We start from the raw sequence: 20,989 nt of genomic DNA on the forward strand, positions 1-20,989 counted from the left end.
ACGGTTAGGTACATGTAAGCCAAAGGGGTTGAACTTAGTGTTGCTAAAAATTATTGTGGGCAGATTTGTAAAGAAATAGACAGTCATTCAAAATTCTTCTCTGTCTAAGGGGTGGAAGTCTGTACATTTTACATATGGTCAAGATAATCCAAGTTATAAACAGTGCCATTGCTCTAGTCTATGTGCTTGATGGGCTGAAATAGAGTTAAATATAGGTTTTCTCGGTCGAATTCGGCAAATGAGCAGTCAGTTTCATTTTCATGCGTTCGAATTAAAGCTGTTTTGCCTTTCCAGTTGATACTGCGTTTCAAATTCAGAATTCAGCCATTCAATTTCGTTTTGATTCGAGTGAAATTCCTTTAACACTCTGTTCAATTTAGCTTGTCGTCATTCTTTTTCGTGACACACACACACACAGAAGCGTCTGCGACTTTGAATGCTGCTTTGATGAATTGTTAAATTGAATGATTGTTTTGTTAAATCGAATGACGCAACATTACATTTGAATAATCATAAAACGAAATCGAATGACCCTTTTCAGTTGCATTCGATTTCGCGCAAAATAGAAAAGCTTGGAGGCTAAATTGGCTGCTCATTTTCCGAAATTGACCGAGAAAACCTATACAATAGTACACAATTCAAGATTGGGTCTGATGAGAGAACAAAACAAGGTACGTAAAACATGCTCATTCTTTAAGGAGTGAAAGTTACGCCATACTAAACCACTCACGCGATTGGCTTTTTTGATAATAGTATTAACATGCGGAATGAAAGTGAGTCTGCTGTCAATAAAAATACCAAGATCTTTCTAGACATCAACACGAGTAAGAATATTATCACCTAAGGTATAATCAAATTTGACAGGCTTCTTCTTAAGAGTCAGGGTTAAAATGCTACATTTGTTAACGTTAAGAAATAGACGCCATGTTTTAGACCAGTCAGGAATTCTATCTAAGTCAGCCTGCAAAGAAATAGTATCGGCTGTGCAACTAATCTGACGAAAAACCTTTAAATCATTAGCATAAAGTAAACATTTGTTACTTAAACATTCACAAACCCACCCAACACGCAGCTGAAACACAACGTTTCGAGAAAAACGCTTTTGAAATTATTCACATTTCGAAAAAGTGTAATGTGACATAAAATGAGTTACCTAACATAAATACTGATTTCTTTATTTAGGTTACAAACTTTCGTAAAAACGAGCAACAGCGGCACCCCATAATGTACAACACACACTAATGGCGAGCGGATTCGCCATTCGTGAAAACGCAAAATTAATTTGGATATTATGCCTATTGTGATGACGTTCACCCCGGCCCACATTTATGTTTAGTTCACGCCCACTGGTCATGGTGATTATTGTACACCAGGGGTGCGTTCCACTCGCGCAAACGACTCGCAACTGTTCGATCGCGCAAACGTTTTTTTTATCGTTTGAACGATTGGTGCGTATACGCGATGTCAATATGGCGGCGCCCTGAAATGAAGATGGCGCGAACCATACGTAGGTTTTTTTTAAACTTCGTTTTTGCTGCAATAGTCCTCTTTTTGACATCATTACATCAACTAATTAACTTTGTTATTCCAAATCTGCATTATCATCCACCAAAAATACAATGTAATTATGTTTGTGACAAAGAAATAATACCGTATGCTTGTCCGCCATTTTAAAAATCACTCGCCAACACCTCCGAAGTATGTTCGCCTAAAGTTGCCAACGTTCGCCAACGGTGGCGGCGAACAACTCGTTCCACTTGAAATTGTTGGCGAACGTGCGCAACTGATGGCAACGTTTGCGCGAGTGGAACGCACCCCAGCTTTTCCATGAAGGTTAACATGCCCCCATGGTGGATGTTATGTAATAGTTAAGTATTTAAGGCACACCCAACGTCGACTCGTGGTCTGTATCCTTCAGGTGCGCCACCGAGACGACGGTGCATTATTCGTATATTATTTATCAAGTACATTTTCTAGTATTTCATTTGAGTTGTGTTTAAATAAAACACCCTGTTGTGGGTCTACGTTTTCAAGAAGAAGAACGTTTAAGTTGTGTTTAATTGATAAGTTCGATCCCTTGGGCGGGATGGCTGAGGAGGCCAAACCGTCCATAACATATGGTGGAGAATCCGGCGCTGAACTCCCGGTGGCGCACCCTGCCGGTTGGCTGAAGGACGCAGATCCGCTTGGGGATGCAAAAGGTATTTAACTTTATACTTTATTAATTTGTTTTCTTGTATTCCCCTGGCGTATATTTTATTTTATTGTGCAAATTGTGTATTTTGATTATTATGCCACATTGCAATTTTTATCATATTTCTATCATAATGGTGAGCAAATATGAATTGAAGTTTAGGGATACTTACTCTGGCACTGAAGATCTTGACTTATTTTTGTGTAGACTAGATAGTTATAGTAAACTGCGAGACTTTGCAGCCGAGAAAAAGGTTCTGTCACTAGGTTTACGTTTGACTGGCCCTGCTGCTCTATGGTTTGCTGATTTGTCCGATAGCGAGAAAACTGACTACAAAACAGTCACTGATGCACTCAGACTTGCTTTTGAAGGTGATAGTGTACGATGGGTTAGAGAAGCCAAACTGGCCGAGCGTCAGCAAGGCGAAAACGAGTCCATTGACTTATATTTCACAGACATAGTGCATCTCAGTAGACAATTACACCGATCAGACAACGAACAGATGGCACGGTTTGTTCGCGGTCTAAGACCGACGCTAAAAGCGTTCGTAATTCCCAAAGAACCTGAAAATATGGCTCAAGCGATCAATTTTGCACGTCTTGGTGAAAGCGTAGACAAAATTTGCAAACCACCATCAATTCAGAGCATTGAACAAAGTACATGTATTAAAGATGAGGTCACCACTAAACTTGACAATTTGCAAACCCAGGTAGATAATATCGTAAGCCTGATAAATTCCAGCAAACCAGTACCAGTTCAACCACAGCAATCCTTTCGCCATCGCTCAAATCGAAGCCACACTCAAACTTATTCCAAACAGTCCAGATTTAATGGTGGTTGTAATCGCTGTGGAAAGTACGGTCATAAACAGGCAAACTGCTACTCTAAAGTTCACATCCAAGGTTATCCTTTAAACTGACTCAGCCGCCTACCGTGACAGGGGTTGGGGTTGGCGGCTGTGACGTTCAAAACGATGACCCCTTGAAAATTAATCTTGAACACAACAGTATGATCTCTATTACCATCGGCGATGATACATTGAAATGTTTGATAGATACGGGTGCCACCAGTAACTTGATTTCTGAAAAATACTATAAAACCAATGTTATTTTCAGACAGTTGCGTTTGTTGAAACCTAAATTTGACCATGCAACCACGCAACCACAGCCAATGGTGACAGAGTAAAGATTGTTGGATTTCTCAATGTACCTGTACAAATTTTAGGAGCACAATTTATGGTACCTTTTTATGTGACAAGTAAATTATATCACAGTGTTATACTAGGGTCCGAGTTCCTAATGTCACAAAAGGTGTCAATTGATTTTGGGAAATCTAAACTTCGCATTCATAGGAAAAATCAGTTGCGTACCTGTACTGAAATTACGGTACCCCCACGTTCACAATCTCTCTGTGAGGTCAGAATAAAAAATTACCTTCCCTCAGGTGTAATAGGTCATTGTCATGGTGGACGTAATATCCAGAACATTGGTCTAGTAGTTGCTAACACTATATCTAGCTCCCGCATGACAGACTTTGGTACGAAAGTAACAGTTATGGTAATGAATCCATCCGAGGTTCCAGTTACAATTTTTCCCCGTACTAAGATTGGTACGTTCAATATTGTGGAAGAAAATAACATTTCTGTATTAACCAATTTTGACAAGATCGAACCTAACACCAACATTAGTCATGAGGTTACGAACCCACAATGTTCATTTAGTGGTCAAGAGGTTCTCGATAAAATTAACATTTCATCCTCTTCCATAAACCTTACTCAACAACAACAGCTTAAAGCTCTAATCAATAGTTATGCTGATGTGTTTGAAACCGCAAAAAGCCCACGTGGATTTTACGATAAGGTTGAACATAGAGTCGATATTGGTAACAATCCTCCAGTTAGATCCCGCCCATACAGACATATCACCTAGGTTACAGCAGACAATAAGAGAACATGTTAACAAAATGTTAAATGATGGTATTATTTCAGAGTCAACTTCACCATTTTCTAGTCCAGTTGTTATGGTTACAAAGAAAACTGGCGAATACATATTTTGTATTGACTTTAGGAGATTAAACCAGATCACGGTCAGAGACAATTTTCCACTGCCCAGTATTTCCGATACTTTTAACAACCTTGGTATGACTAAACCAGCATATTTCTCAACTCTAGATATGGCGTCAGGATATTGGCAAATAGGTTTAGATAGAGATTCTAAAAAGAAAACGGCATTCATTACTCAAGACGGATTGTATGAATTCAATGTGTTTACCTTTTGGACTACACAATGCACCCAGTACATTCCAAAGAACAATGCATGAAGTGCTAAGGGGGTTGCATTGGAAGTTTTGTTTAGTGTACTTGGATGACATCATCATTTTATAGTGACACTTTCAAAGACCATCTCGATCATTTGTGCCAAGTATTTCAGAAATTCAGAGATGTTAATCTTAAACTTAAGCCAAAGAAATGTTCATTTGCATGTGATAGAATACACTACCTTGGGCACATAATTAGTGAAGACGGTGTTGCAACTGACCCAGAAAAGCTCAAAGTTGTACAAGAATACCCATCACCAAAGAATGTCAAAGATGTTCGTGCATTCCTAGGTTTTGTTGGTTATCAGGCGTTACATAAAGGATTTCAGCAAAATTGCTCAACCATTAACTGCACTGACTCGTAAAGACATTCCTAAAGCTTTTAGTCAATGCATTTATCCAATGATATCATATCCAATGGAATCTTTGGATCTGACTTTAATCAGGGGCCAGGCCCATCGTGCAGAGGCGTAGGCCTAAAATGACATAATTTGACCGCCCGAACTTTCAGGTGTTGAAATATGGCCCATTATTGTATCATGGGGTAACTGACTCATATATTGGGTGGTTTGGGCATGGAGGTAAAAATATTGGGTGAGCCAGGCCGCGACAATGCCTGGTCCTGTTTTGTCGCGATGACCCGCTTTCCCACTACAGATTGCTGCATGCTTCGGTGTTTCGAAATTATCACCTCTATGGTGGTTTTTTTTTCTTTGCGACGGCGGCCGTAGCTAGCTCGGGGGAACCCGGACTATCCCCCCAAAATAGAAAAGAAAACTAAGTTCAGACGTCACTGCATTTTTGTGTTTTTGTTTTGAATGACTGATGGAATGATAAATATTTGTTGTGTATTGTTTTGAAATAGGACTTTTCTTCGTCTCATGCTTACTTTTTCACTTCATAGTACGATAATACTCACACGTGAGGATTGTACTCGTATAGGAAGAAGAAGAAGAATTTCCTAAACGGGACTGGGCAACAGAGGGCGTCGTTTGTTCGCGCGATAGGCCGGTCAATCAAATCACGAAAACCCTCGACCCTTTTTAATAATTGCCCTGCTAGTGCTAGCTGCCATGCTGCGAGCATGTTAACAAAGTTGTACTAACAAAGTTGTACATGGTTGGTTGTACCTAAAAGTTTAGAACCAGAATGAAAGGATTCAGTACGGACACAAACTCCAGATACTAACCCTTCTTGTTAGGTAAGAATAAAATTCAGCGTAATTTGACCTACCCCCTGTGACCAAGGGCCAAGCATGCCAAAAGCAGTAAACATTATTGTTGGTAATTTGCTTGCATTTGCAATATTAAAAATGAATATCCCCACGGGTACCGGTCACTTCGGCACCTTGCAAACTCGGCACCTGCAAACTCGGCACCTTGCCAACTCGGCAACATTGTATGTATTGGCTCCCCTTCGTTAACATCGGTCTCATCACTGTCGCCATTACAACATTGTAATGGCTCCCCTTTTAACATCGGTCTCATCACTGTCGCCATTACAACTGTAATGGCGACAGTGATGAGACCGATGTTAAAAGCGGAGCCATTAAAATAAAACTTAACAGCTCAACAAGGTGGGCTAATATCAACCGATGCCCTAATTATCTTTATTTGGTAATATGAAGTATGCAATTGATGGACATTATGTTCACACCACACACCGATCTTTGATGACTTCAACTGGCCCCATTTGTTTCGAGTTCTTCCTTTTTTCACGGCAAACAAGATACACGCGGATACGAGGTTGGGTGTGCAGTGTACATGTTAGTTGCGATAATCGTAACCCTCCATCCTCCCGACGGTCGGAGACCGGAGGGTTACGACACAAGACTGATATTATCGGTGTAACTAGCAGTTTTGACCAGTTTTTGCCAGACTCGTGATCAGATTCGTCCTTTTTTTCCACTTTCCAAAATCATGACAGACATTCTAAACACATGGAGTTGATCTTTATTGTATGACAACGTCATCTGGAACCCTTAAAACAACAACATGAAAATATTTGGCAGAAAAAACGACAAAAACTTACCAAAAGACTGACCGAATATATCCATAATCCATAGCGGGGCCAACTAGTGATTTTGAACGTCGCACTTGCTTGGCAACAACCAATCAGCATGACCCAACCAAACATACAGTACATGTACATGTACATGCCTGCATGCTGCGCACTCGGTGCGGGGGATCGGTGCTTACACACACAGGCGGTGAGTTTGCAAGCTGGAATGGCCGATACGCATACGACAGCCATGGCTCGTCCAGATGCGTGAAGGGAATATTTTCGATGTCCAAACTGGTCACCCTGGTGGCGGCTACGCGGATACGAGGTTGGGTTGGCAGTGTACGTGTATAAAGCCATGGAGGGAAGGGAATATTTTCTATGTCCAAACTGGTCACCCTGGTGGCGGCTACGCGGATACGAGGTTGGGTTGGGAGTGTACGTGTATAAATCCATGAAGGGAAGGGAATATTTTCTATGTCCAAACTGGTCACCCCGGTGGCCGCTACGCGGATACGAGGTTGGGTGTGCAGTGTACATGTATAAAGCCATGGAGGGAAGGGAATATTTTCTATGTCCAAACTGGTCACCCCGGTGGCGGCTACGCGGATACGAGGTTGGGTTGGCAGTGAACGTGTATAAAGCTATGGAGGGAAGGGAATTATTTCTATGTCCAAACTGGTCACCCCGGTGGCGGCTACGCGGATACGAGGTTGGGTGTGCAGTGTACATGTATAAAGCCATGGAGGGAAGGGAATATTTTCGATGTCCAAACTGGTCACCCTGGTGGCGGCTACGCGGATACGAGGTTGGGTTGGCAGTGAACGTGTATAAAGCTATGGAGGGAAGGGAATTATTTCTATGTCCAAACTGGTCACCCCGGTGGAGGCTACGCGGATACGTGGTAAGCAGTGCAGTGTACTGTACGTGTATCAAACTTTTGCATAGCGGCAATAAATTAATATGAAGTACATGGAATTAGGGCTTTCTTTCCCTTTTTAGAAATAATCCTTGAATGGGGAACATTCGGGCTTTCTTTCCCTTTTTAAAATAACATTCTAATGGGGAACATTTTTAAGATAATCCTTGAATGGGGAACATTTCCAAAGCGGCAATAAGACTTTCTTTCCCTTTTTTAAATAATCCTTGAATGGGGAACATTTCCATAGCGGTAATAAATATTAAGAAAATGAAATTCGGACTTTCTTTCCCTTTTTTAAATAATCCTTCAATGGGGAACATTTCCATAGCGGTAATAAATATTAAGTAAATGAAATTCAGGCTTTCTTTCCCTTTTTTAAATAATCCTTGAATGGGGAACATTTCCATTGTTTTTAAATAATCCTTGAATGGGGAACATTCCATAGCGGTAATAAATATTAAGAAAATGGAATTCAGGCTGTCTTTCCCTATTAAATAATGCTTGAATGGGGAACATTTGCATAGCGGCAATAAATATTAAGACCATGGAATTCGGAGTTTCTTTCCCTTTTTTAAATAATCCTTGATTGTGGAACATTTGCATAGCGGTAATAAATATCAAGAAAATGGAATTCGGACTTTCTTTCCCTTTTTTGAAGGGCAACATTGTGTAGAATGAAAATCGAAGCAACCTTGTCACCAGGGTAAGTGGAGCGGTTACAATATGTACTGTTGTAAAGATGGTTGAAAATAAACTTTATCAATGGTAGAAACGAGGTTGATTACTGCCCCCAAGGTCGGGAAAATGAAAAGGAGTTCCGACCCAATCGTGAAAAACTTTTACACATCGATCCTGCACTTCATGTACATGTGCACCAAGTCGACCCCGGCCCATCCAAGAACAAATAGTAACGTATGATACCTGTGGCAAGTCGACCCCCATACTTCATGTACACACCATACTTCAAGCTACAGTACACACACCGAACGATCATTTAGGTACATTATGTAGCCGCCGGCTACGAGGTGGTGCTTATAAGTGAGTTGCGGGGTATTCTGCAATTGAGCCAAAAATTATCATGGTAACTTGTTTAAAATAAAATTAAAATCTGGTTTTTATTAATTATTTTAAATATTTTGTCCTTAATATTTATAATAAAGCGCATAAATAAACAGTGATAATTGAATCAACAAGCTGATGTTTAAATTTTAAGATTAATAATAATATTGATATGAGGGTGAAAAAACAAAAATCTCCAAAAATATTACTAAATGATATAAGGCACATGGCTTCTTCTTTTTTCCCCTCGTGCTCAGCAAAATACTCAGTCACATGATTTGATCATCATGATTTGTGAATTGAAATAGTGTTTGATGAAACTATTTCGGTGGGCAAATATTTTTATATGGCCTCAACATTATGACATATTTTTTTACCTTGTAGAAATGCCTAAAATACCAAACTTTTTGCATTTACAAGTGCAAATAACCAGTGGAGCCTCACGTGTTTCTAAGTTTTGGTCAAGGTAGATGAGACTCTTTGCTTGGCAAATAAAACCACACAATTTTTATCTAGGGACTGTTTACATTACAGCGCGCACAGGGGTAGGTAAAAGATTTGCCACGATTTTATGGACACCTCGAAAACAGGACCTCCTACGATACACAGATACAGAGTCCTAACTATTAAGTTAAGGCTCGTTTCAAGGGCGGAAAAATTTCAAAGCTTCATATAACTCAAATCTTACCTGCAACAAGCCACTAATTTCAACAGGTTCACATCCCATGGCGCGTACATTTTTCTGCAGTGGGTTTTGGTCCTCATCCTCACAAATCCATAATTTTCGTGAAATAATGAAGCTCACAACGTTACAAAATTTCTATCGTTTTCTCACAGTGTTGTCTGTTGCCGTGCGTACGCGTATACATTCGCGTGATGCAAAACGCATAAATTCTTGGTCACCATTTTATCTTGACTGCACAGCGTTAACACGCAAACGCAACGCAAGATTTATGCAGCGTGCGTCTTGCGTACACACGGCAGACTGTGAGAGTACGAACAAAAATGGGAACTCCTTAACGTTGGGAGCTTTATTATTTCATGAAAATGACAGATTTTTGAAGAATATTTGACGATCAAAACCCACCGCAGAAAAACATATGCTGCCACGGAGTGTGAATCTGATGAAATTAGTGATTTCTTGCAGGTAAGATTTGAGTTATGAAGATTTGAAAATTTTCCGCCCCAGAAATGGACCCTGATATCCAGGCATCTGTATTATGAAAGTGTAAGGCCGCCAGGGCTAATCCCCACACATGATATTGTGTGTGAGGATGCATGTGATCCAGATCCATGGTGAGGCTGACACTTAAGAAGGAATAATGTAAATTTAACTCTGATGAACTGATGCAATTAAAAGAGCACATTCAAACATTGATTGTGACAATTGTTCATCACTCATCATCAGTGCTAATACACTGCTAGTTTGAAGAAAATTGGTGAAATCCAATGTATAGTACGTAATAATCAGACCAGTGGAAATAAGGGAGACATTTTTCGTAATTAGAAATGTCCAAAAAACCAACAGAGTAAATATCAAAACGCGTCTGTCCAAGGAAGTTAATTTCTGTGTAAGGTAAATTTTGAATTTATCTTTGGATTTTTACTTTTGTTTAGCTCTGGCCTCTGTTCATGTATTCGAGAAAGTTCATTTAAAGAAGCCATTATATAGGCCTAATAGCCATAACTTAATTATTAAAAACGGAAAAATTGATTCATGCTTTTGTGATGAGTCGCATTGACAATAATAACAGCCTCTTATACGTATTACCAGAATGTCAACTTCAGAAACTCCAACATGTTCAAAATTCAGCAGCCAGACTCATCACTAGAACCCGATCACTTGAACCCATCACTCCGATCCTTCGCAGTCTCCACTGGCTACCTGTTAAATCACGAATAGTTTTCAAACTCATAACACTCACATACAAATGCAAAAAGGGATCAGCACCAGACTATCTCCAGGATTTAATTCAACATTATCACCCTCCGCAAAAACTTTGTTCCAGTTCGAAAGGTCTTTCTCATAGCAGCTCCAGTTCACACGAAGTTCTACGGTCAACGTTCCTTCCAATATGCGTTACCTAGACTATGGAACTCTCTTCCCAACAATCTCAAAGACTGTGCCACGCTAGAACAATTTAAATCACAACTTAAAACCCATCTCATCAATCACAGAAGCGCTTAGAGACTTTATGTTGTTTAATGCGCTATATAAGAACTGTTTATTATTATTATTTTTTTATTTTTTTTTTTATTATTATTTTTATTATTATTATTATTTTATTTTTTTTAAGTACTTTTTATGGCCACTAGCGGGATGCCGCGCTTCGCGTGGCACCCCGCTAGAAGATGAAAATCCTTTACACAAATATTTCGAAATGTAATGTGGGTGAGGGCGTTATACGCCTCTCTCAATATTTATGCATGGCGTCATAATTCTAACCCAAAATGAAGCTATTGCGCACGTCCGCCACTACTTGCAGTGGCTGCGCCCACCTCGTTTTGGGTTAGACGACGTACCTTATGCATACTTATGAGAAACTATAAGGCTCCCCCGTGAGCCTTATAGGGGTCTAATATTTTGGGCCTCCTTAACGCTATACGTTTTTCAAATCAGCGTTGATAGGTGAAAGTTTTAGGACTGTTAGCCAGCAATAACTAAAGTTTCCTTTGTACTACACTACCAAAACTTTCCCCACACACTCAATATACATACATAATGCTTGCATTTCTTTTTTGTTGAGTGAAATTAAAAAACATCATCAACAAATGACATTTTCTGCTCAGTACTCACTGTTGTTTTTCTGCTGTGAACATCGCACCAGCCTATCAATCAATCAATCAATCAATCAGTCAATCAATCAATAAAACATTTATTTCCACATTCACATCACATGGAGGCATCATCCTAAAAGCCGAGGCTTGTGGCGGATGTGCCCGTTACAAGATTACAGAACAAAACAGGAATACAGCACTAAATAGACGAATAAATAAATACATACCACTACTGTAGATAACTACACAAAGGTTTAACCATGGTTAAACAATGTAAATATAACTATGAAGCTGAACATACTTTTTTATGAAGTAAACAAAGGGACAGCAATTAAACAAACAATACAAATTAGAAAACATAGACGAGTAAGTAGGTAGGTAAGTAAGTAAGGGCTAAGCCAACTACCAGTATAAAAAAGCAAATGGATCAATTATGTTGGGAATTTAGTCAAAACGTTTTCAGTCGGTATTTAAGAGTCCCTGCCTGTAAGAGTGTACCAAGTGGTGATTCATGGGTTCTCAGATCTTCTTCTATTTAAGAGTCCCTGCCTGTAAGAGTGTACCAAGTGGTGATTCATGGGTTCTCAGATCTTCTTCTAAAAAAATTCGAGTGATACATCATCATACAAAACGAATAAATCCAAAATTTTAGTTTGCTGACGCTTTCGGTTTTGGAGTTACCAGTTATCAAAGTTTCGGCCTAAAAGCCCTCGAGAAACAAATAGTACATTCCCTGTAAACACAAAAATGTGCGCCAAGGTCATCCCAACAAAAGTAAAACATTTTTTGAAACCTCCAGTTGGGCTTATAACAAAAGTAAAAAAAAAAAAAATGGGATCTCGTTGGCGCGTCATGTTACGCGCACCTGAACCTTTGACGAACAGTGCCCTCGTGCCATTTTCAACGCCTCATAACTCAGCGCGCCTATAAGATCCCATGAATTAAACAAGTTCAAATGAAAGAGCTTGCATCCCTAAAACAAATTTAAGTGCAAAGTGCGTGGGATCTCGTTGGCGCAGAGAGATAATAGAGGTCAAAGTTCAAATTTTACCAATATATTGCGTTTTCGCACCTCCGTAACTTCGCGCGCCAACAACAAAAAATTGTTTTTATTGCAACTGGGTATTGGAACAGTTTTCATCTAATGACAAATGAAAAAAGAATCTTGGGATCTCTGCAACTTGCATGTCAAAAGATTTTTTGAAAATTTTCTAAAGTATTGTCATTCCACACATTTTGGCCTAAATTGGCACAACATTCACTTTTTTCATCACTGTAAGTATCTATGCCAACAAGATCCCATCAATGTTTTCTTGTATTTGGTTAAGTTGAGTGTTCCTAAACAGATTTCAATTGAAAAATAATTGGGATCATGTTGGCCCACCAATATAACAAAGGTCATATGAAACTACACTACTGCCTATTTCGGGCGATTTTGCGTCGTCTAGAAATCCACGCGCCAATATGATCCCATTAAGTTGTCTGCGTTTTATGATTATATAGCTTCTCATCAACACATAAAAAGCAAAAACCAAATGGGATTTGAGTGGCGCTAACAAATATTACAGATCAAAAGTTCACAATACATGCCTATACACATTGTACTTATGCATTGCTGTGGCAACCGAAAGTGAGAAATATCCCCCAATTTCAAAATGTTGGCAAACCATGAAGGGGATAGGTCTCCAAAATATAGACTGGACTTGTTTTTACAAATGGTGTTAGTTTAATGTTGGTTGGTAACTGTTGCCAAGGTCAAAGGTTAATACAAAGAATATGGGTGTTTTTATATTTCTGTCAAGAGCCAACTTCAGAGCCTTTTTTAAGATTTTATTTAAAGAACAATTTACAAGGGCTCTATCCTTTCTGTTTGGGACAGCCACTTATAATATCTAGGCACATATGGTTGTCGCAAATTAATTATAGAGCCCTTCCTTATTTGATAAAATGTTGACAGGGCTTCGAAGTTGGTTCTTGACAAAAAATGTATTACAAAACACCAATATTTTCTGTGGAGAGCCAACTTCAAAGCCATGTCATCAACATTTTATCAAATGAACAAGGGCTCAATAATTAATTTGGGACAATCACATGTGCCTAGATATTATAAGTGGGATTCCCCAACATAAAGGAAAGAGCCCATGTTCATTAAATGAAATATTGAAAAGGCTCTGAAGTTGGCTCTTGACAGAAAATATAAACAACACCCATATTCTTTGTAACCTTTGACCTTGGCAACAGTTACCAACCAACATTAAACTAACACCATTTGTAAAAACAAGTCCAGTCTATATCTTGACCAAAATTCGTTTTGGAGACCTATCCCCTTCATGGTTTGCCAACATTTTGAAATTGGGGGACATTTCTCACTCTCGGTTGCCACAGCAATGCATAAGTATAGGCATGTATTGTGAACTTTTGATCTGTAATATTTGTTAGCGCCACTCAAATCCCATTTGGTTTTTGCTTTTTATGTGTTGCTGAGAATCTATATAATCATAAAACGCAGACAACTTAATAATGGGATCATATTGGCGCGTGGATTTCTAGACGACGCAAAATCGCCCGAAATAGGCAGTAGCGTAGTTTCATATGACCTTTGACCTTTGTTATATTGGTGGGCCAACATGATCCCAATTATTTTTCAATTGAAATCTGTTTAGGAACACTCAAGTTAATCAATTACAAGAAAACATTGATGGGATCTTGTTGGCATAGATACTTTATACAGTGATGAAAAAAGTGAATGTTGTGCCAATTTAGGCCAAAATGTGTGGAATGACAATACTTTAGAAAATTTTCAAAAAATCTTTTGACATGCAAGTTGCAGAGATCCCAAGATTCTTTTTCCATTTGTCATTAGATGAAAACTGTTCCAATACCCAGTTGCAATAAAAACAATTTTTTGTTGTTGGCGCGCGAAGTTACGGAGGTGCGAAAACGCAATATATTGGTAAAATTTGAACTTTGACCTCTATTATCTCACTGCGCCAACGAGATCCCACGCACTTTGCACTTAAATTTGTTTTAGGGATGCAAGCTCTTTCATTTGAACTTGTTCAATTCATGGGATCCTATAGGCGCGTTGAGTTATGAGGCGTTGAAAATGGCACGAGGGCACTGTTCGTCAAAGGTTCAGGTGCGCGTAACATGACGCGCCAACGAGATCCCAAATTTGTTTTTTTACTTTTGTTATAAGCCCAACTGGAGGTTTCAAAAAATGTTTTACTTTTTTTGGGATGACCTTGGCGCACGTTTTTGTGTTTACAGGGAATGTACTATTCGTTTCTTGAGGGCTTTTTGCCCCAAACTTTGATAACTGGTAACTCCAAAACCGAAAGCGTCAGCAAACTAAAATTTTGGATTTATTTGTTTGGTATGATGGTGTATCACTCTAATTTTTTTGAAGAAGATCTGCGAACCCATGAATCACACCCCCCCCCCCCTAATTTGGTACATTCTTACAGGCAGGGACTCTTAAACGAGCTAATTGAGGGGCAATTAAATTGGTGGTAGAAGATTATTCCAGTTTTTTGGTCCAGTGAAAGAAATTGTGTGTTGGGAAAGAGTTGATCTTAATAGGGGAACATGTAATTTAGCTGACGACCTAGTGTTGTAATCATGTACGGTGCTGTTAAAAACAAAAAGATTGAGTAATGATTTAGGAAGTTGGTTGTTTACAAACTTATACATAAAAACATCTTGCTGAAATACATATATATTCATAAGAGACAATAGCTTATGTTTCTTAAACAAGGGAGTGGTGTGCTCGAGAAAGGGGGCCTTGCATACAATGCGAATAGCCTTTTTCTGAAGTTTAATCAACTTATCCAGATTTGACTTGTATGTATTGGCCCAGATAATGTTACAATAGGAAAGGTATGAAAGAATAAGTGAACAATATAAGGTACGCAGAATGCTCGATGGGAGTGTATACTTCAATCTACTCATGCTACCAATATTTTTTGATATTTTGTTTTCTAATTCTTTGATATGGATGTTCCATGAAAGACATTCGTCAATATAAACCCCAAGAAATTTTGTATTAGTCACTCGCTGTATGGGCTCATTATTAATTTTAACTTGACAATTACGTAAATTCAATTTCTTTTTACTTTTTGAAGATCTTCAACAGATTGGTTGGTAAATGTGATAGATTTCTCCATCTGTTCGTGGTCGGCCTCAATCTTCCCCATTCTGGTAAGTAGATCCTGCTGGTTGTTGATAACTTGATCTAGTTTAGAATGAAGATCAACTGCCATGTTCTTAATTTCCCGCCGCAAGCAAGATAACTCATTGTCCGATGAGGGGCTCTGTGATCTCGTGATAGGCCCTTGGTCACCCGACGTGCTAGGTGCGGGAAGCTTGGCACTAGGTTTGTCTGTTGAGCCAGTTAAACCCTTGTTCTTCTCTTTTTTTGGAGGCATGATCTTGATCTAGAAGTCTGCTCGATGTTGTAAGGCAGAGATGGTGGAAAAAACAGAGGTTTAACAGAGAGATGGAGTGTATAATTGACAGAAAACGGAGACCCCCACGGTGCAAGTCAAAAACACGTCCGTCTAGGTTGACTATATAATAAGTTTTTTGCCTACTACATGTAGATCGACGAACTGCCGGGCCGCGGTCGAGTCGGACTAAACCATTCTGTGAAAGGGGTGTTACAAGGCAGTGCGTGGGTGCTGTCCGTTTACAATACCCGCCGTTCGCGCATAAAGCTTGCGCGCACTGTGGCGGCCATCTTGGATTTGGGATTTTGAGCATTATGGGACATTTTTGAGCTTGGCGTACAGCAAATTCGAACTCAGCACCCCTCATTACCCCTAAAAAACTTGTAAGCCATAAGTTAACACAATTTGCCATCAGGGTTGATTTTTTTTTTAGATTGATCCAGTCTATCTTGGGCCCTTTACTTATTCTTTGCGATTTATGGAGCGTCACGTCCCACGATACATAGCGTTGTTACAGCACTAAATAAAGAGAGTTTTCGGAACATGCTGTGTGCCACAAATCTTATCTGTCTATACTGGTTTTTTTTACCACCGCTGGTTTTGGGGGGTTTTTTTTCGGGGGGGGGGGGGGGGTGGCGGTAAGAGCGGAGGCCTCTTTTTAGTTTATTCTCATCCGAATTGGTCCTGTAAACTTTCTGGTCAATAGGCTGCACGTTACGGTAGCACTAAACGTGAACGTGAACGTCAAAAATTGTATTGATTATTGTCACTTTGGGCTTATAGCATCCCGCGAAATTTTAACGACACAATTTCTGACCGTTCATGTTCACGCTGCTCAAGGAACAAACCTCCATACATCCCATATCTCTGGAACCCTATATCGTACAAACTAAATAAAAACGGTAAATTCGTCCTCACTCCTTAATTTTCTCTAACTTATATCACTTTCAGAAAGCATGTCAAGTTATTTTTAGTGTTTGTTACGTCCAGTTTGAGTAAATTTTGTAATAGACAAACTCCTAAAAATGAACCCCATTCAGCTGCATGAGGGCTCTTTTGTTAACATTATCTCCAGTAACCAACCCGACGGGCCGATTGCTAAAGTAGGCTACAAAATGGATTTGGCAAAATGTACATTCTGAGACCTGACCGACACACTGCTCTAACCAATTTTGTGAATGGACTTATTCAAAAGGAAATTTAATGTCATTTTGCTTCAAAACTACGACCAAATGCAAAGTTCTTTTTTTACAGCTTCCAAACAGCCTTTGACGTACGTGTATAAGTTTCACAAACTTCCGTGATGGGGTAAACTCTGAAACTGCAACACTATACCTCCATGAACAGACCGTATTCTAAAACGGTATTCATGTACTCATTTGAGTTCACTGGCAAAACTTATACGAAAAGAATCAGAATGTAGACACTCTCTTCTTGTAATCAATTTGTTCTATAAAGATAGTGTCCATAGTTTAAAAACAGCAAGATACATTTTGCATCAATAGTGCAATTTCTGTATGGATATTTATTGTAAGTCCAAGGTCGCCACCCACTTTCAACCTAAAGTGGTCCCACGGCAACCTCCTTCACCAAGCAACAGGTGGCCTGTCTCAAAACCAGACAACACGCCACTCACAATACACTGACCAGAATGTAAGGAGAGGTTGGGCGCGATAGTCACATGCTTACTTTATTTGTGTAAGCCCCCCTCCAACCCCAAAATGTTATTAATTGTAAAGTTCCCCAGGCTCCTTCCAACCTATAGCCCTACCCAATGTTTCCAAATTATATAGCTTCCGTTTGATCCCATCCTTGTCCATAATTCTCATGCCGTTTGGAAGTGACTGCTTTTTTATAAATATTCTCCATTTAAATTTAATATTTTCAACAAATGAGTCACCTGTCAGAAGGATTTCTAGGAAGTCTGGTAACAACATCGACCAGTGGTTGACATATGGTTGCCTGCGAAACATCAATCTGTGAGTTACATCACTCATGCAATGCAAATTCGTGAGATTTGTTTCGGTTTTGTCCTGGCACCCAGCCTCTTCGACCCTGCGCGGCAATGAATGAACCAATCAGGAGAACCATGCTTAGTACAACACGAAAGTAACCCGACCAAAAAGGGCGGATCGCGTGGCAGGCGGGCGGCAAGGGGCAATGAGTGAACCAATTCGGAGAACCATCTGCGAAACACTGTCCAATGAGTCACCTGTCAGAAGGATTTCTAGGAAGTCTGATAACAACATCGACCAGTGGTTGACACACGGTCGCCGCCCAAACTTCCTCCATTCAGATGACTCGTAAGTGGGAGTTTGGGTCAGGGTTTTGTAGACTTGCAACCCGACGGACATGTGTATATGACTGTGACTTAGACTCCATCTTGGTTATAAATATTTAAACTTTTCATTTTCTTTTTCCAGAGATTGATTGGCAAGCAGTTTGGAACTGAAAGTAACATCAGTTTCTACATTCTGGGGATCCTCCAATAATCATCTCTACAAATGATTCAGTTGACATTAGTTACCAACCAATCACATATTAATGAACCTGAGCTTTTGTGCCAAACATTCCTTTTAATTCAGTGTGGCGGATGCTCTTTTTAATTTTGGGAACTTGACATTAATGAGAATGGCATCTGCATGTACCAGACTAAGTTGTGTGGTGAACAGTGCCTGTAAACAACTAACAATATTGCCAATAGCACGTGGATTGTTAGAAACTCCTGTCAAGGGAAGGACCTGTGTTGCCTTTGGTGTCAGGACAAACACATCTTGGCCTTTTCCGGAAGGGAATATATCAATAAATACAAAAATCATTGATAAAACAAACAGCAAACAGGAATTAAGAAGGAATATCTCCAATGTTGGCAGTTCATCTGACAATTGTCTTACAGTTGGAAATGGCAAGCTTTTACAATGTGCCAAGAAAGCTGCACTGTGGATGAACATGACTTGTAATCAGAGTGATCAACACAATACAAATGGGACAAGCTCACCACAGGTTCAATCCCAGCCAGCTACATGTGCATCTGATAACAACCTTCATGTTAGTGGTGATTTGCTCATCAATAATACCAGACAGGCAGAAGATCAAAATCAGAGCAGGTTTGTTAGCAAACCTGCAAGGAAACTCGCAAGGTCAGGCAACCAACCGAAAATGTAAGTATCAGAGTTGTATGTGTGTTTGTATCTGATCATCTTGCATCTATTGGAATGGAATCTCTGTGTAATCTGTTTACACATGAGCTCCGACCTTTTTGTATACCTGTTGATCCAAACCCTGAAACCAGTATTTAGAAAACAATTTTTTTTCTTCTTTTTTTTCTTCTTTTTCTTACCCGCTTTTTGTTCTGTGACTAGAGAGCCATGTTGCCCTTGATCAGTTGTGGAGTTGATGGGATCCATGGTGTTTTGTGCACCCTAGGGGAGAAATGGGGTGCCGTTTTCCCCAGGAGGGTGTTCAAAAACCCGTCACAGCACCTAACAATTGTTGTAGTATACAATGGTATCATGATTGGGTGCGTTCGATTAGCTTCCCGGTCCGCCCCGATCTGCCCCTTGTTACTTTTGAATAGCTTTGACGTCATTCCAGCCCCAAGTGCCCTGCTTATGGAGTGGGTCACTTGGGGCTGGCCCGAGGTGCATGACGTCACCAGGAGAGGGCGAGTGTGATCGTTCGTTCTCTTCACCATATCCAGTCACCAAATCCATTAACTCTCTGTCTTTTACACATGGTTTTGAGGACTTGTATATTACTCAGTACTTCTTTGACTGTTTTGTTTTCTTCAGAGGTCTTGATCCTAGAACAGGTGTTGTGATTGATATACTTTACGGTATATCACCTTGTCTGTTGGCACTTGAAAGAAAAAGACGGACAGTACACAAGGTGTTTATGAGCTCAAGCTTCATTAGGTCTACAAGACCAGAGGTGCGACAGATCATAGACAAGATAAAGGAGGAGGAATTATCGGATGTTGTGCAAGAAACTCAGCGTGCAAACCTTGATCAGATTACGAGAGGCAGACCTCATCAGGTGGGTGGATTAACTCTAATACTCAATGTATTGTTACATGTAGGCCTATACATTTAAGAGGAAAACTGCTTGATTGTACTCACTGTGTCTTAAAGGCAGTGGACACTATTGGTAATTGTCAAAGACCAGTCTTCTCACTTGGTGTATCTCAACATAATGACATATGCATAAAATAACAAACCTGTAAAAATTTGAGCTCACTTGGTCGTCGAAGTTGAGAGATAATAATGAAAGAAAAAAACAGCCTTGTCACACAAAGTTGTGTGCTTTCAGATGCTTGATGTTAAGACATCAAATTCTAAATCTGAGGTTTGAAATTAAAATTCTTGGAAAATTACTTCTTTCTCAAAAACTACGTTACTTCAGAAGGAGGCGTTTCTTACAATGCTTTATATTATCAACAGCTCTCAATTACTCGTAACCAAGTAAGGTTTTATGCTAATAATTATTTTGAGTAATTACCAATAGTGTCCACTGCCTTTAAAATTAATTATCTAATCATATTTCAAAAATGAGTTCCTACATAGTTCATTTTGATGATTTCTTTTTCTCTGTTTTAGGGTATTTGTTTAGAAACAAGTCGCATCTACTTCCAAACTCTACCAGAAGATTCAACAGAAACAAAGCAGAGTCAAGTGCAACCAGTACACCTGGTACTGGACCAAATTAAGGTAGAAATAGAAATGGACCTAGACAATTACAACACCGAGTATTGTTGGTATTAAGGTTGTATGGCAATTAGGGAATAACAGTGCGAGAACCCAGTCTTCACTGCGTGGTAATGACCGGGTTGGTGGCTGGCGCTGTTAACGGACCGAGGTCATTACCACGCAGTGAAGACCGGGTACGAACACTGTTATTCCCATTAATAAATACCTTTTTTAGCGAATTATACGGCTACAATTGTCCAAATTTTGTGACTTTTCTCTCGGCGGTACTTACAGACATGTTCAGGGGCCATATTTGAGCTTTTGATGGTCCCATCTCTTTCGTGCGTTAGTCACATTACTGATCTTTGAGACCTGTGACTCTTTGAAATAATGATCTGTTCAGCGCCTTCACTGGGGTCAGAGGAGGCAAATGATTGGATGCTAGCTGTTCCTTGTGCATTTAAACGCTCGCATGAGCTCGGCGTCAGTTTATATGCGCGCACATATTACACGCGCGCACTCAAAATTGATACATTTTCAGCGCGCGTACGCGTAAGTGCACGAAGTTGCAATGAAACTAACAGGG

At 39.7% G+C, this 20,989-nt stretch overlaps 1 protein-coding gene across 3 annotated transcripts in view; it reads left to right on the plus strand.

Annotated features, from left to right (window-relative positions):
* The first annotated feature begins 5,559 nt into the window (after nucleotides 1–5,559).
* Nucleotides 5,560–20,989, plus strand: part of LOC117290302 (rRNA methyltransferase 1, mitochondrial-like) — a 42,732-nt gene continuing 27,302 nt past the window's right edge. For 2 of the 3 annotated variants that reach the window (XM_033771616.1, XM_033771618.1), the window contains exons 1-5: nucleotides 5,560–5,711; nucleotides 15,395–15,470; nucleotides 18,142–18,879; nucleotides 19,510–19,753; nucleotides 20,314–20,424. In XM_033771616.1, coding sequence (XP_033627507.1) covers nucleotides 18,344–18,879; nucleotides 19,510–19,753; nucleotides 20,314–20,424 — 891 coding nt within the window. In that variant the 5' untranslated portion in view covers nucleotides 5,560–5,711; nucleotides 15,395–15,470; nucleotides 18,142–18,343. The remainder of the gene's footprint in view (nucleotides 5,712–15,394; nucleotides 15,471–18,141; nucleotides 18,880–19,509; nucleotides 19,754–20,313; nucleotides 20,425–20,989) is intronic. The other variant, XM_033771617.1, reaches the window with a different exon arrangement.

Source organism: Asterias rubens, chromosome 5 (genome assembly GCF_902459465.1).
Source record: "Asterias rubens chromosome 5, eAstRub1.3, whole genome shotgun sequence".
Classification (NCBI taxonomy): domain Eukaryota; kingdom Metazoa; phylum Echinodermata; class Asteroidea; order Forcipulatida; family Asteriidae; genus Asterias; species Asterias rubens.